The sequence below is a fragment of the Rhamphochromis longiceps genome, linkage group LG12 (genome assembly GCF_057381845.1).
Source record: "Rhamphochromis longiceps isolate RC_006_pf linkage group LG12, R_longiceps_female_GT1.1, whole genome shotgun sequence".
In the NCBI taxonomy this organism is placed as follows: domain Eukaryota; kingdom Metazoa; phylum Chordata; class Actinopteri; order Cichliformes; family Cichlidae; genus Rhamphochromis; species Rhamphochromis longiceps.
Window position 1 is genome coordinate 27,182,684 of NC_140568.1, and position 17,303 is coordinate 27,199,986.

At 38.3% G+C, this 17,303-nt stretch overlaps 1 protein-coding gene across 1 annotated transcript; it reads left to right on the plus strand.

Moving 5' to 3' along the window:
* The first annotated feature begins 2,725 nt into the window (after nt 1–2,725).
* atp6v0a2b (ATPase H+ transporting V0 subunit a2b) lies at nt 2,726–16,557 on the plus strand. The gene is made up of 20 exons (XM_085425514.1): nt 2,726–3,272; nt 3,567–3,645; nt 3,930–4,027; nt 4,130–4,267; nt 4,418–4,515; nt 5,017–5,143; nt 6,283–6,365; nt 6,468–6,561; nt 7,170–7,382; nt 7,847–7,997; nt 11,675–11,814; nt 11,926–12,080; nt 12,224–12,314; nt 13,147–13,265; nt 13,661–13,865; nt 13,994–14,113; nt 14,223–14,342; nt 14,443–14,560; nt 15,529–15,700; nt 15,802–16,557. Exons 1-20 carry the CDS (start codon nt 3,156–3,158, stop codon nt 15,902–15,904), a joined length of 2,541 nt encoding a protein of 846 aa, XP_085281640.1. The 5' UTR covers nt 2,726–3,155; the 3' UTR covers nt 15,905–16,557.
* Nucleotides 16,558–17,303: the final 746 nt, after the last annotated feature.

The window sequence follows — 17,303 nt, forward strand, 5'->3', positions numbered from 1 at the left end:
GTTCTCACATGGCTCAGGGTCATCACCCAGAAGCAAAATATTATTTCAGCGTCACACAGACAGGCAACAGCTGTAACACAGTTACTGTTCCTTAGGATTATAGACCTGGGTTTAAAGTTATTTACTATATTTTATAGTAATAGTAATTTAAATTACCTCAAAGTTGATGTCACAGAGTGATACTGAAATAAATCACCAGTGCAATTTAAATTAAGAAGCAGGAATATTAATAAAAAAAGTATTTATTTGTGAGACAATGTGCTGCTGACAGTATTTATTAATGTGGTATTTCATGCTGTAAGAGATAATCATCAAATCATTACTGAATGCCGCCTACAGGCCGATATTTATTGCAGCCACAGATGTGCATCAGTCAGCGTTCTGTTGCTGTTTATTGCTGCAGTGTGCACTTTGTGATGAGGTGTGTCTACGCAGCCACATCACTTCCTCTTTTGTTAATTTGTGTTTCCTTTCCATTTTGCACTATTTTATTTTTAGAGTAATTGTTCATTTTTTTTTTTTTTTTTTTTAGTCATCACACTTGTGGAATCTACATTTTATTTATTTTTACACAAACTATTCTGTGTACTATCTTCAAATGTCCACTAGATACACAGTGAAAATGGAACATAGTATAAATGAACCTCTGGCGTCTTCTTTACTGCTCTGAGTACACTAACAGCACAACAAAATGGAAACGGGGAAATTACACAAATGAACTCAAACAAAGGATTTGGGGCAATTAGGCTTCAGTTTGGGCTGTTAAATTACTACGTTATTCTTTTCATTTGTTTTTGGTGATATGGCTTGTACATACTCTGTGACAGCCAGTTACCAATGTATGTGCTAAGATTGCTAAAAATGCAAATGCATTGTATGAATAATGCAGTTCAATAGCCATTTTGGGGAAGTGCATATTCAAATGTAATTTTTAAGGAGGATTTCATTCTCTCAGTTTCTCTGTTTTTTCAGCAATACGTAATAAACTTCCTAATATTTTCAGTTCACTTCAGCAGCATCACAACCATGACTCCAAAATGGTTTTAGAAGAACCTAAATGATAAAATATAGATTTATTCTGTCTGTGAAATCAGATTTATGCGACCTATTTTACCTCCTGTAGAAGCTTGCTTCTGCCACTGAAAAGAAAGCCATCCACAAGTCAAAATTTGGGGTACAGTGCTGTGAAAAAGGATTTGCTGCCTTCCTGAATTTTTTTTTTTTACTCATTTGTCACATGTGTTTCAGACCATCAAATAAAATTCAACTTTAGACAAAGAAAGTAAAAAACTTTCTTTTTCTCAAGTAAATACAAACTCTAGTTCATTCATAGAAAAAAGCTATCCAAACATACCTGGCCCAGTTCTAAATATGCCCTCAAATCTAATAACTGGCTGTGCCACGCTTGGCAGATCTTTTTTTTTTTTCAGATCATTGTCCTGCTGCTTAATCTGAGCGTTCTTGAGCTTCAGCATAGTAACTGATGGCTGGACATTCAGAGTTCATGGTTCCATCAATTACAGCAATTTGAACACGTCCTTAAGCAGCAAAGCAGCCTCAGACCATCACACTGCCACCACCATGTTGGACTGTTGGAATGTTGCTCTTTTTTTGAAATTCTGTGTTCGTTTTAAACCAGATGCAACAGCACTCAAACCTTCCAAAACGTTTTTGAGAAAACTTTTCTCAAAAGTCTTGGGGATCATCACCATGTTTTTTTTTTGGCAAATGTGAGACAAGCCTTTGTGTTCTTTTTTGGTCAGCAGTGTTTTTCTCCTCAAACTCTCCCATGCATGCCATTTTTGCCCATTCTCTTTCTTACTTTAATCATGAACCCTGACCTTAACTGAGGCAAGTGAGACCTGCAGTCCTTTAGATGTCGGTCTGGGGTCTTTTTTGCCCTCGTGAGTGTGTCATCAGCACGATCTTGGAGTAATTTTGGCAGGCCAGCCACTGCTGGAAAAGTTCACCACTGTTCCATGTTTTCTCCATTTAGGGATAATGGCTTTCACTCACTTAAGTCTTACAAATGGCCTTGTAACACTTTGTAGACTGATAGATGTCAAGGACTTTGTTTCTCAGCTGTTTCTTTAGAACGTGGCATGATGTGTTGCTTCTTGAGGTCTTTTAGTGTACTTCACTTTGTCAGACAGTTGGTCTTTTTAAGTGATAACAGATTCTGCGGGTGTGGCAGTAATCAGGCATGACTATGGCTTTTTGCCACTGAATCTAGCTTTCAAAATATTGTGGTTAATCACAGTTAATTCACGATTTAACAAGTGAGGACAATTACTTTTCTCATATGGCGAGGTTTGGATTGGGTTGGGATTTTTTCACTTAATAAATAAAAGCATTATTTAAAAACTGCATTTTCTATTTACTTAATTTGTCTTTATTTATCAATATTAAAATGTGATGATCTGAAACATGTAAGTGTGAAAATTATGCAAAAATAGTAAGGAGGTGGAAAATACTTTGTCATTAATACTTTGTTATGTAAAAATGTCAACTTCCTCAGAAGTTTGAGTCTTTGCGTTTGGCTTTTTTTTTTCAGTGGTGTAAACAACCTTCCATATAATTCTTGAAAGAATCCAATAAAAAACTTCTAAGAGGTCGAAGTTTTTGTCTCAGGTCATGAACCTTCAGTCAGCGTTCAGGGTTTAGCGTTATGTTGACTGTGTTGTGCGCAGATTCCAGGAGGCTGCCGTCATTGGTCAAAGGTACACTGGGTGCCGTGGAAGTTGATCGCATTCAACAGTGTGAAGTGCAGTGACGTGAGTGTTACGGACGTAGGCTAAAACTTCGTAAAGTCTAAGACTTTTCGCCACGTACTAGGATTTAGCGGTCGTAACACTTATTATTTCTTAGCTTCACATTCAACTTTACTGAAACATTTTTCCCCATCCAAGAGTCAACAACACGGCACTTGGCTAGCCAGTTAGCTAGCTAACAGCGATAGTGTGCTGTAATGATAGCTATGTAAATCAGGAGTTATGTAAGGGAAGTCTAGTTTTATCACCTGAGCCACATCATGACAAGGGCTACGGACTACTCGACTGAACATTGCTAACATAAAATCTGGAGAAACAGCACCGTTTAGCTTGCTAACATTAGCCCACCCGCGGAAGAGGGGAATATCAGATAGAACTGTCACGATGGCTTCTCTGCTCCGTGGTGAAGAGATGTGTTTGGCCCAGCTGTTTCTACAGTCTGGGTCCGCGTACGACTGCATCAGTGAACTTGGAGAACTGGGGCTTGCAGAGTTCAGAGATGTAAGTACGAAAACAGACCGCTTTGAATCTGCTAGAAACAGTAATTCATCACTTAAAAAGTTGTAGCTGAATTTTTTGACAGTAATCTAAAAGTTCTCTACAGTCATCAAATAATGCAGTGACGTTTGCTCAGTACATAAAGTGAACGCGGAAGTCACCGGCATATGTCTTAATGCTATCATAAATGGGATCATACATAGACTTATTGCACAGTTTTTTAAGTTTATTCATGGGATATGTTCAGAGTCCTGCATGAGAAGGTGCTAACGAACATGTACTTTTCACCTGTTTCAGCTCAATCCCACTGTTAACGCATTCCAGAGAAAATATGTCAATGAGATCAAAAAATGTGAAGAAATGGAGAGGATCCTCGGTAAGCATATGTTAGTCTTTGACATTTTAATAGTTCTTGGCTGCTTATGGTGGGAAGAAGATCTCCTCACTGAAGGTAAATCGAGTCATGGGAAATGTCAGCTGGTTGTAGATTTAGTTGAATGCTTAACTCGGTTAACCAAACCCTGGATTATTAAATTAGGAAGAGAGTAGCACACTGTCAGACTTGTCTTCAATTTCAGTGTTTTTCAAAGGCTGGTCACGGTGTTTGGAAGCGGTTCTGATAGTTTCATAAAGTTAAAAATCGCTTGTTGTTTATAACAGGATACCTTCTGAGGGAAATCAAGAAAGCAGATATTTCACTGCCAGAAACAGATGTGAACCCAGCAGCTCCTTTACCCAAGCATGTCATGACTATAATGGTTAGTTACTATCTTATTATTATTTTTATCATAATCATCATTTTTAGTATTATTATTGCTGTCATGTATTGCTAAATATTACACGTTCCTATCGTTTCTCAGGAACAGCTACAGAGGTTAGAGATGGAATTAGGTGAAGTCACCAGGAATAAGGAGAAGCTGCAGAGGAATCTGCTGGAGTTGACAGAGTACACACACATGCTGCGCATCACACGCAACTTTGTCCAAAGAAATGCTGAGGTTAGTGTTTGTGTTGGCTCACCTCTTGAAAAACCCACATTCTCACTACGATGCCACATTGTTTTTCTTTCATGGCTCAGAAATTAGTGTGCTGGCTCATTTCATTTCAGTTGCCTTCTTTACCCTCCTGCGTCTTGTCTTCACTTATAGCGGGAGTCCTTGCAAGTACAGTATGAGGAGTTTCCCTTCCTGGAAAAAGACACATTGATGGACTACAGCAGCATGCAGAGGCTAGGAGCCAAACTGGGGTGAGGGATACAATTCTGTCAGCCTTATCAGTCAGCATTTTATTTATGTTATACAAAGTGAATGCTCCACATGAATGAGGACAGATGCACATTTATTTTCTTTCTGAATAGTTTTCTGTTTCCTTTTCTGTCTGCCGCTGCTCTTCTTACTCACAGATGCACTTTATACTTAGAACACCCACAAACAAACAAGCTATTCACAAAATGCTCTGAAACTGTGAGGCAGCTGTGGCTTTTTGAAAGAACTGATTAATGAAGCAAAAATATATTTAGACTTTGTAAAAACAGAGAGATAGTGTGGTGGGGCACAGATTTAGTTGAATGTGTAGTGACAATGAGGGCTCAAAGAAAAGGTGGCTAAACTTACAGTGCTAGTGCAGTCAGGATGTACTTGGTGTCATTCCCTTTATATTGATACATTAAATTTTTATTTATATTTAATTAATTTAATTGATCTTGATAGAGGATGAGGTCTGACAGCTGCTCGTTTGTCTTTTGCAGTTTCATTTCTGGCCTTATTCAGAGGGTGAAGATCGAGGCGTTTGAGCGAATGCTTTGGAGAGTATGTAAAGGCTACACCATCCTTAGCTATGCTGAAGTCGAAGAGTATCTGGAAGATCCTGACACGGTAGGTTAAACATGATTTGGATTCCAATTTACTTTTGTTATATTTTGTTATGTTTTACGGTGTGACGTAAAAACATGAGACAGAAAGAAACAAAAGAAGCTTCCTTTTAAAATTTTGCCTGTATCTTATTTCCTAACTAGGCTTGATTAAGGATATTTGACTTTGTACAACAAGTTAATGAACCAGGTTTATTTGATTTAAATCAAATTAACTGTAAGTTAGCTTTAATAGCACACTAAAAACTTTAGTACAAATTGATTTTAACATCTTTGTCCACATGTAATAATGAGAAAACATGCTTATATACCTAAGTAACTCTCCCGCTATGCACATTACTTTCATTTCATGGTAGAAATGGGAAATAAACTCCCGTCTCTTTTTCTGTCTCCCCCCTCCCTTGCTGTGTGCACACATGGTATTGATGTTATTAAATATTACTGAGAACAAGTCCGTCTTGTTTTGCTGGAGATCAGAGGATGGAGGTGGGAGAGTATCGTAGAGAGTTGTGAATCATGGATTTGCTCCTCTTGGTGACCTGCATGTGTGGTTTGGCAAAGATTTTATGTAGGATGTCCTGACTTCCTGACACAACCTTCCCAGTTTATCCAGACTCGGGACCACCCAAAGCTTAAATCCCAGATTTGTTATGGGACAAAATAGTAGATGACTCTTTTGAAGCTCTTAAGTATTCTTTACTAGTTGTTGATATAAGCAGTGAGTGCTGTGATGTTGTCTATTCATAGTGAGAGATACCACTAATCCACTTGGGAATTTCCTCTGCTTGACCAGAGGCATGACCTCACTAATGGAATGTCAGATGGATTTTTACTGATGGAAGATCGGAAAGGCGTGCTAACGCTCATCACTAAACTCCACAAAAAGAGAGAGAGAGTCGTGCTTTTTCAAAAATTGGGGTTTTCAAGGTCAAAGAGCTTTCAGGTCATCAGCTGTATTTCCTCTCATTTTTTTTGGTAAACAACAGCTGATTGTACAAATGCATCTAAATCAGTTTTTTGTTTTCCTTAGATTTTTATTAAAGTTACATATATAAGTAAAACCTGAAATCCTTCTCATATTAAACTTGTATTTTTTGTGTCAGTGGTGTCTCCTTTATTTTTTTACACTTCCTTTTTCTGCAGGGTGAACCTACCAAAAGTGTGGTGTTCCTGATTTCCTACTGGGGAGACCAAATTGGTCAGAAAGTGAAAAAGATCTGTGACTGGTAAATATTTCACAGGACTCGTTAAAAGGCTGGCATCTGTTTTAGACTCTATGTCCAATAGTAGTAAGCTATAAATAATGGCATACTTTTTTCTCTCCACAGCTACCACTGTCACCTGTACCCCTATCCCAGTAACAACGAGGAGAGGGACGATGTTGTGGAAGGACTAAGAACTCGCATTCAGGACCTGAAAACTGTATGTCTGTTGTTTGCTTAATTATCTGATCATACAAGTGTTTAGTTAAGGACAGAAAAAGTTATTATGTGTGACAAGAGAATACTCTTTCTTTATGTTATACACACGATTTCTGCTTTGAACTTCTTTTCACGGTCAAAGAACAAAATGAAATGGTTGATCTGTTTTCTGAACGATTAACCTGGCTGTTGTTCTTGTTAGCCAGTGAGCAAAACTGCACAAACAGCTCAGCTCCTAACAAGAGCATTGCACTGTGAATCCTTTGGTAGCATTAACCCACTGTGACTGAAAGATGGAATTCCACTCAGCCGCTGTAGCACATGATCAACATGAGGCCTCAGCTGAAACTTTATACATGCCACTCTCTCTTTATCTCCCCACTGCTTTGTCTTTTGCCTTTTTTATAGCTTTTTCCTCTTATATTCACACACAAACACTCACAAAGGTCTAAATTTGAACATGTTGTTCTTTTTAAATGTCACATACATCATCTTAAAATAAAATAAAATGTTTTGTAACTTTTAATCTCTCTCTTTTAAAAAGAAATTCTTAATAATCTGAAGCTATACATCACACTAACAGTCGTGTTTACCTGTTACTGTATCCAGGTGCTTCATAGGACAGAAGACTACCTGAGACAGGTCCTGATCAAGGCTTCAGAATCTGTCTACATCTGGGTCGTCCAAGTCAAGAAGATGAAGGCCATCTACTATGTTCTGAACCTGTGTAGTTTTGATGTGACCAATAAGTGTTTGATCGCAGAGGTGTGGTGTCCTGTCAGTGACATTCCTGCACTGCGGAGAGCGCTAGAAGACGGATCGGTGAGGAACTTCAGCCTGACTGGAGGCTTTTCTGTTTATTTAACCTTTGCTGTTGTTTAAAGGGCTTGGTTTTATTATGATAAAAGCAAATGCTGTGTGAGGCATCAGTCTTTGCCCCACTTTATTTAAAGAAAAACACATTTTGCGTTGCTTGGGTACTGAGGGCTCACTATTGATTCATTTTGCAGGTTGAGAAGTGTAAAAGTGTGTATTTGTGAAAAAGAACTACAAAGATGTGTTATTGTTAATACATGTTTATGTATAGATTTTAAAATACATATAAAATATAAGTTATTTAGAGCTGGCGCACTTTATAGATCTAAAAACGGTACATTATACTGTCTGTACGGCTTTTTAAAAATGATTTAGAGTTCTGTATATATTTCTTATATGTACATTTGTGGAGAAAAGCTTCTTGTAACCTACTTACATGTTACATGTGTAACTTCCCATTGATGTTTCAGAGGAAAAGTGGAGCAACAGTTCCTTCCTTCGTTAATCGTATCCCCACAACTGACACTCCTCCCACCCTGATAAGGACCAACAAGTTTACCTCTGGATTTCAGAATATTGTAGACTCCTATGGAGTGGGCAGCTACAGGGAAGTAAACCCTGGTAAGTGAGATTTGTACCTGTCTGTCTATCTCTCACACACACACACACACACACACACACACACACACACACACACACACACACACACACACACACACACACACACACTCACTCACTCACTCACTATGGGCCCAACTAATGTATCAAAACCAGCACTTTATAATTCTGAATGTTTGAACGATTCTGTATTGAAAGTAAGAGCTGACGGCTACATCAGCACGCATTAAGCTAAGGGGGGCGGGTCCTGAGATACACTCTCTCAACTGACATGCCTATCAGTGAGAGCACAGGATACCAGTGATTGATACATTACACTAGGTGTCGGCAACCCTGGGCACGCGTGCCACAGTTGGCACGCAAAGGGTTAACTGATGGCGCGACCATTTGCCCGGTGGGCCGATGGTGAGTTTTCATTTTTATGGGCCGATGATTTTATTTTATTTTTTTTTGTAACGGTATAAACAATGAAAGGTGGTGGATTGGCCAGATGCTGGCCGTTGTGTAAAAATAAGTCAGTTGTTTGGTGGCGGATATGGCGGAGCTTCCCCAGGTTCAGTAACATTAGCAAGTGGTGGAGGCCAGCAGGTGGATGAGGGAAAGGGGAGGCAGGAGGAGGAGAGACCTGAGGCGGCCGCCGGTCCAACTGTCAGGTGAACTGAACTTCAGGTAAGAAGTTATGACCTGCAGTCTATCTGGGTCAAATATAAACCAAGTTTAGGTGGAGTTTATTTTTCATTGGGCTGACTTTTTACAGTCAGTTATAATAACTCGTACTGTGTATTAGCTAGCTATACAGCTGGGTGGGTGCTATGATGTTGCTGATAGTAAACTTTATTTTATTCATAAGGTTAGTTAGTAGAGTTGCCAACCGTTGCATAAAAAGACTGAATTGTCTGGTATTCAGAGAAAACATCACGCGTTTCGTGTTGAGCTGAAAAGGAGAACAGTTTGTCCCGTACTTCAGCTAGAATGGAAAAAAGACACAAAGCTGGAGTTATTCTGTCGTTACGCTGCACAGCTGCCTCTTCTTCTCTCATTCTCTTCTTTCAGTTTCTACTTCAATCATGAAACTGATCAATGATCAGTTGATCAGCTTTTCTCTCTTGTTTGTTGATCGCCCACTTTGTGCCAGAAAGAGGAAATCGGCGGATGTCGCGCTAAACAACAGCAGCACGTTTAAGCTTGATAAGTTGTTGTTAGAATTTATTTAATATTAATTTCTAGTATCAGCTGATGTTTGCTGGAGCCACAGCTGTAAAGCTGCTGGTCATGATATCGGTTTGGTTATCTGGTGAGAGGGAAACATGAGGATGAAACCAGGAGATGTCCTTACTGAATCATCAGAGCTGAACAGGTGATGGAGAAACAGATTTACCTTTAGGTGACATGAATGAGTTGAAGTTATGAACTGTTTCTGAGAGACAAATAACACCAGGATCCTTTTCTATGTAGCTGACAGCTGGTAACTGTGCAGGGGCGGTCCTAGCAAAGTTTTGCCAGGGGGGCCAGGTAGGGCATTAACAGAGAGAGGGGGGCACAAAGAAATACTTTTCTTTCTTATTCTCATTTAAAATGTCTGGCTGTTATTAAATAATTATCTGAAGCTTACAGCCAAAGTTTTTATCTGACGTAAAATGTATAGAAATCATACATATACCAACAAGACTGTACATCACTGTCACAACAGCGTTTGTTTTCGTTCAAAGGCTTTATGGCTTTAATACCTGGTGGGCCGGTCTCTAGTCAAAATGTCCGGGCCGATTTTTGTTTGTCCCAGTCCAGCCCTGGGCACGACACGCAGTGAATTAATCTGAGGTGCATTAAAAAATAAATGGCCGGGCCAGCGGTGCACATCGCAAATAAGCTCACATAGAAACATTAGTTGTGCCTCTTCTTAATGACGGTATCTTAACTAACAACCCCAACTACCAGATTCAACTTGTAATTGGCTAAAAATAACTTGATGAGAGGGATGTTGTTAGCTTTCCACGTTCCGAAACTTCAAAAGCTTCAGGAGCTTTCCGCTCAGTGCAGCATCAGCACCACGGAAATACATGGATACATCCGTAGACTTGAGACAGAATTCATAATGTGTTTTTGGGACTTTCAGGTGTATGGACCAATGTTTTCTTTTCTGATCAAACCAGAAATCTTTAATGAGCAGCTGAATTTGTCTCGCATTAACTGGCCGAGTTAATGCCAGTTAATGCAACATCGAAATGCAGCTGATTGAATGGTAAATGGCCTGCATTTGTATAGCGCTTTTCTAGTCCCTAAGGACCCCAAAGCGCTTCACACTACATTCAGTCATTCACCCATTCACACACACATTCACACACTGGCGATGGCAAGCTACATTGTAGCCACAGCTGCCCTGGGGCGCACTGACAGAGGCGAAATGAAATGAAAACCTCGACTCTGTGGGGGTCAAAGTTTGCAGAACTACAAACGCAGCTGGAACCCACAGCTGTGCGTGTTCATGGAGCTTGCATTTTCACCTGCTGGACATCACTACCTGACAAGTTTAACTGTCTTCAGAACATTGCAGAGGCCTTATTGACAGTATTTGTTTCTACATATCTGTGTGAGCAGATTTTCTCTCACATGACTGTCCTCAGGTAGCTGTCTGAATGCTGGACACTCGGAGACCTGTGTCTGTGAGTGGGAGACCAGAGATCAGATTAACATGTGTATTAACAAACATGCCATATATCTACAAAGTTGTTCTATATAGTGTGTAACTGTTAATATAGAGCGTTATTAAATTTATTGCTAATGTAATCATATGGCACATTGACTTCTGAGGAAATTTTTAGATGGCACTCGTCATCAGAAAGGTTGCCTACCCCTGCATTACACTATTACCTAGGCAACCACAGCCTGAAATGGTCTGTGCGTGATAAGCAAATTGCTCCCTGTAACAATGCAGGCAACCTTCAGATTAGCTTTTTATGATATTTTAGATATAGCATGATTTATCTTAACTTAGTATTAGTAGTTTTAGTAGCTATTTTTCTGTTACTTTATAATAAAGAGATTTAAAAAATCCAAATGAGTAATAATTATTAAAAAAAATAAAGGTTCCAATGATCCAAAAACCATTTAATAATAGTATAATAATGTATTTGTAATACTATAGTAACCTCATTATAATAAATATCTGTACTTTATCTAGATTAAAAATGGTAGTATGGTGATAATAATAGGGTAACATGCTCATAATTATAGCATAATTAATATAGGTTAATTATTATAGGCTCCTATTAGACTAATATGTTTAAAATTGCACTAAAATTCTTGCAAGTCAAAGTTGATAACTATCATATTTTATTGCAGAAATGATTATCCTTTATGAGTGAAACATACCCTTTTGTTTCAATGTTAATATTTATATGTGTAAAAATTGGTGGAAGAGTCACAAAATTATATGTATATATGTGTATATATGATGTGACTTCTTATGTTGAAATGCAGTTTTTACAGGTGTTTCAGTATAAATGAGGCCTTCAAAACAGTTTGTTGTAGCTGCAGTGACATTACTTTACTATCAAGTTATTACATTACAGTTATATTAATACTAATGCCTTTGTTGTCCACCCTTGTACTATCGTATTTATTTTTAAAAAGCTTTAAATGATCATTCACTGTGCTTTTTTCCCCCTTCTGCTTATTTTTAGCTCCATTCACAATCATAACTTTCCCATTCTTGTTCGCTGTGATGTTTGGTGACCTTGGTCATGGCGTTCTCATGGCTCTGTTTGCTTTCTGGATGGTTTTGTATGAAAACCACCGCAAATTTAAAAACACCAGGAATGAGGCAAGTACTCCAAAGTTTTTTGAAAATGCCCTTTCTAAAGTTTATTTGTGTTGCATGGGTAAAAGCAGTCTCTCAGAAGTATAATTAAGTGATTTTAATGTGCACGTGCAGATCTTGAACACATTCTTCGAGGGGCGTTATATCATTCTGATGATGGGACTGTTCTCTATCTACACTGGGCTGATATACAATGACTGTTTCTCAAAATCTCTCAACATCTTTGGTTCTGGATGGAGTGTGCTTCCCATGTTTAAAGAAAAGTGGAAGTAAGTACCTTTTAATAAGAAGAACTTCATATAACAGGAAGTTTACAACTGTGTTTTTAAAGATAAGATGAATATAAGATGAATTTTGTAAAATCAGTTTCACAATCACAGACACTACTACGGGTTTCATTTTTGCCCTACAGCAATAGTGTCCCCTGTAAGAATTGCCAGCTAACTTTGGATCCAACTATTCAAGGTGTTTTTAAAGGGCCGTACCCTCTGGGAATTGACCCGGTGAGTAGACAGTTTTAAGAGCTAGCTTAAAAATATGATATCATGTCATATATATACTGATCATGCATAACATTACGAACACTCACAGGTAGAGTGCATAACAGTGATTATCTCTTCATCGTTGGACCTGTTATGTTGGTGGGATACATTAGGGTGCAAGTGAACATTTTGCCATCAAAGTAAATGTGTTAGAAGCAGGAAAATGGGTAAGCATGAGGATATGAGATGACTGGGTCAGAGCATCTCCAAAAGTGCAGCTCCTGTGGGGCTTCCCCGGTCTGCAGTGGACAGTATCTATCAAATGTGGTCCGAGAAAGGAACAGTGAGAGCAACAGTGTTAGGCAGTTGGTCATAATGTTATGCCTGATTGGAATAATGGATTTTATCATTACTTTTTATGGTTTGGTGGTTTATAATGTGATTAATCTTAATTTTTGATATTTTGCACTTGAATCTTTTTATTGACGTGTGAAATTTAAATCCTGTTATTTAAAAAGGTTAAAGAAAATCAGTCACCAGGATGTTGTTGATACAGTAAACTGGATCAATTCGTAACTGATTAAACTCATTAAAAGCAGTCAGTTTGCTTGATAACCAATTTCACTCATACATTATCAGCCACACATTCTTCAATAAAGCAACATTTCTGGTGTCAGGGTTGCTGTTATTGAATCACTTAGGTAAAAGTAACCTTATTAGACACGCAACAGTAATAGTCTTATAATCCTCATGTTGGTAATGTATCACAGTAATAAGCAGAGCTACTTATTCTGTTTGCTCCAGTTAATCCCTGAAGTCACCAGTAATAACATGTCACCTTTCCTTTGTAAAGATTTGGAACTTGGCAACGAACCGGCTTACATTTCTTAACTCCTATAAGATGAAGATGTCAGTGATATTCGGGGTCATACACATGAGCTTTGGGGTAATCCTCAGCACCTACAATCATCTGTAAGTACTAGTTTACTGTTTTCATTACCCTGTGAAAGCCCTTAAGAGCCAGTATTTCGCTTTGGAACAAGTTGTCATTTTAGCTGCTGGAGCTGGGAAAGAATAGAGACATGTGTTCGCTCTTGTAGACGGCAACAGAACCTTTAGTTTTCTTGGCAAAAAATGTTTATAACTTCTTTAAGCCTACGCAAATTACATGCTGGCAAACATAGAGATGGAAGAAAGTCTTGCAGTGTAAAAGGTTATTTCATGTATTGTAGGAGTATTTTCTGTGGGAGAGAATACCTCTGTCCTATGTAGACATTGAGCTGCACAAAAAAGCATGATGTCAGCTCCTTAAGTAACATGATATCGTTTTTAATAGTCTGCCTTCTTTTTGTTTGTCAAAAAAACAGATACTTCAGGAAGAAGTACAACCTGTACTTGGTGTTCATCCCTGAGCTCGTGTTTATGCTGAGTCTGTTTGGATACCTGGTGTTCATGATATTCTACAAGTGGCTCGCCTTCTCGTCTGAGGACGCTCCGAGCATTCTCATCCACTTCATAAACATGTTCATCATGCAGGATGATAGTTCATTGAAGCCCCTTTACCCAGGACAGGTAAGCAGCTCCACTCTTTCAGCTGTGTGTTTACGTGCTTAATGAACACATTCAGTCTAATGTTATTTAAAATATCCCACAGAAGTCCCATACCTTCATTATTTAAATTATTTATTTATTTCTTCCAGAATGGTCTGCAGATATTTCTGGTAATCATTGCTGTTCTCTCAGTGCCTGTTTTACTCCTGGGGAAACCCATCTACCTTTATTGGCTAAAAAATGGAAGTCACCGCTTGGTAATGTACAGGGTAAGGGTTTGAGATTCATGCCTGCATTTAAAAGATGTGAAAAACGTCACCAAATATTTTTCCTTGGTATAAATTTTCAAACACACTTAGTTTGTCTGTTCGATTTTAGGGATATGAGCGTGTGCGACGCAGCAGTGATGAAGATCTCTGCCTGATGAGGGCTCATGACATGGAGGAGGGCAGCAGTCACAGTGATCTGTCTACTAGTGAGGATCACCATTCAGAGGAGGTCAGTGTTGCAAACAGCTTGGTACCTTTTCATCTCGTATTTGCTCATAAGCAAACATTTTTACCAGTTGCTACATTCATTTATCTTTTTTATACAATAGTTTGACTTTGCAGAGGAGATACTTCATCAGTCCATTCACACCATAGAGTATTGCCTGGGTTGCATCTCCAACACAGCCTCTTACCTAAGGCTCTGGGCTCTAAGCTTGGCACATGCCCGTAAGTACAAGATCATTAATAATTATTATGTGTTCTAAAACAAAGTGCTTCTTCACAATGTTACAATGGACTTTGCTCTTAATTGTTACTTAATTTTTCAGACTTTACTAGGTTAGTCAAGTATCAAGTTGTGGCCTCTATTCCAGTTCCAGTATTTCTCACATAACCTGTTTTTACATTGTCCACATTTGTCCTTTCTAACATGCAGAGAAAATGATTAAATATGCAGGCTATGAGATGGCCACTCACTAGCAGTACATTCAGCAGACTATTAGCTGCCTTGTTTCATTTGTTGTCAGAAGCTTGCATGCACTCTTCATGGGCATGAAAGGCATTGTCATTTTTGGCTGTTAATGATTTCTTTGAACTCTAATCTTTTTCAAGGTTTCATAATTGTACAGGATACATTTTTAAGGACTTAAAAAAAACAAGAATAGTTTTGAATAGTTTGAATAGTTTGGCTAATCACACAGGGTCAAAAGTATACGCAGAGGCTTAAATATATACCTACGTCGCCACTAATGTTTGGTTAAATGTCCTTAAGGAAGCTGCGACTCAGTCAGAGGCTTTTTGTAGCCGTCAACAAAATTCTGGCGTAAATCTGGCAGAATATTTGACACTTCTTGGCAGAACTGGTGGAATTCATTTAAATGGGTCGGTTTCCTGGACAGAGCTGGCTTTTAAGCATAGTCCACAAATTTTCTATAGTGTTGAGGTCGGGGCTTTGGGAAGACCATTCCAGCAGCTTTATGTTAGGCTGTTTTATCAATTCCAAAACAAGTTTTGCTGTTTTCTTGGGATTATTGACCTGTTGGAACACTCATTGGTGTCCAGGTTCACCACCCATGACCATGACATTAATGTCCATGATGAGTGAGTGTAAAAAAATTTTCTTGACCTGTGATTTGCCAGAATTTTGTATTTCTCTAAATGGATGCTGAAGTAGATTTTATTATTTGCCATCACAGAGCTGTCAGAGGTGCTGTGGGCCATGGTCATGCGAATAGGACTAAGAATGGACACAAAACTTGGGGTTGTAGTCCTGGTGCCATTGTTTGGCCTGTTTGCTGTCCTCACTGTGTCCATCCTCTTGGTAATGGAGGGTCTCTCTGCGTTCCTTCATGCTCTTCGGCTACACTGGTAAGACAAAGCACTAAAGTACTGTGTGTGATAGGATCAATATGTTCTGAAGTATCTGTTTTCGTGTTTATAATTTCGGTTTCTCATCTTTTTATCCACAGGGTGGAGTTCCAGAATAAATTCTACAGTGGGACTGGCGTCAAGTTTTGCCCGTTTTCCTTCTCTCTCCTACCATCTTGCTTTGAGCAGGATGGGTTACTGTGAAGTGACTATTGAGAAATTGTCTTAGTTGGTAACCAGAACCAAAACAAGCCAACAGGGTTCTGTACTTGTGAAGACCTTTTCCAGAGGTATGATCAAATAGTTTGGATATTTATTCTCATTTTTTATTATTTACATTTCATGTAAAGAAATTTATGGCGAGATTCAGAAATTCGTGTAACTTTCGATTCTTTTGTGTCAGGATCATTAAGTTTCACTGCAGAGTGTTTTTCGGGTGAAATGTTAGCCTCAGATTTAACATGCAACTCATCAAATTTTTATAAGGTACAATTGTTAATGGTCATTGATGTCACTTGCATGGAGAGACAAATCTTCCAAATGCAGGATCAATATAGGAAAATGTAATGTATAAAATTTTAGTATTAGCCGACATTAGCAGTAATAAGAAAGCGAAGGGCCGTAACATTTGGCTACTTAGAAAACACCTTTGGGATAAATATGTTGGTAGTTTTGACCTTACTATGGACATTTGTGATCTAATAAGATGGAAGTTTATTTATTACTTTGTGTTTCCTCATTTTCTTCTTCTTTAACAAGCTTTTGTCATTCATTTCAGCATCCTGGTTTATGTGTTTATATTAATTTTTTTTCCCCAAGGCGTTTTTGTTTTTGGCAGATTTGGTTTCCACACAGTAGAGAGTGAGCCAACCTCTCATTTACATTGCTCGACTTTATTGCACTGACTGCCTTACCAAAATTACCACCCCACGACAGCATAATGTATCATCCTTAATGCCCAGCTTGTAGTACCAAAACAAAGCAAAGGATCCCTGACTTTTAACTTTTGAAAAGTGCTTGAGCAGGTGTGTGAAGGGATGTAAATACTTTTACAGATTAAACAAAAAAAAAATTACATATATATTTTGTAATGTATCAGAATTGCAGATGAATGTTAAGGAATGTGATTATTACTTTCATGCATTCACAGTGTTGCCTTTGCACCTGCTACTTACTGTATAGCTTAACATTCCTACCATGGAAAAGCTCACATCCTTTGACTCAGCTCTGCTGGTCACGAGCCTTTTACTTTCAAACATCCTTTGATGGGTGAAGATTGGAGGTATTGTACTCGTGCCAGGCACTAGTGTTTGCTTATTTTCTAAAAGTGTACTGTTTAGGATTGGTATTGGAGTTGGTAAAGGGAAGTTCTGTCAGTATGTTTTTCTTTTTCTTTTCAGTGGTTCATTGTAATGTCAAATCTTTGAGACAGAATTAGCAATCTTTGTTTTGTTGAATCAAATTGTTTCATTATTAATTGATTCGTTAAAGCTAAATTGTTAAAATATAGATTGAAGGTGTATTGTAATTTCTTATGATGCTACCCTTTTAATATCATGTATTTTCTGATCATACACTTCAGGTTCTAACTCTTTTACAACAA

Coding starts and splice junctions, on each gene's coding strand:
- atp6v0a2b (XM_085425514.1), top strand. CDS start 3,156: ATGGCTTCTCTGCTCCGTGGTGAAGAGATGTGTTTGGCCCAGCTGTTT. Junction 6,366..6,467: donor GTGAAAAAGATCTGTGACTG/GTAAATATTTCA, acceptor TTCTCTCCACAG/CTACCACTGTCACCTGTACC. Junction 13,866..13,993: donor AGCCCCTTTACCCAGGACAG/GTAAGCAGCTCC, acceptor TATTTCTTCCAG/AATGGTCTGCAGATATTTCT.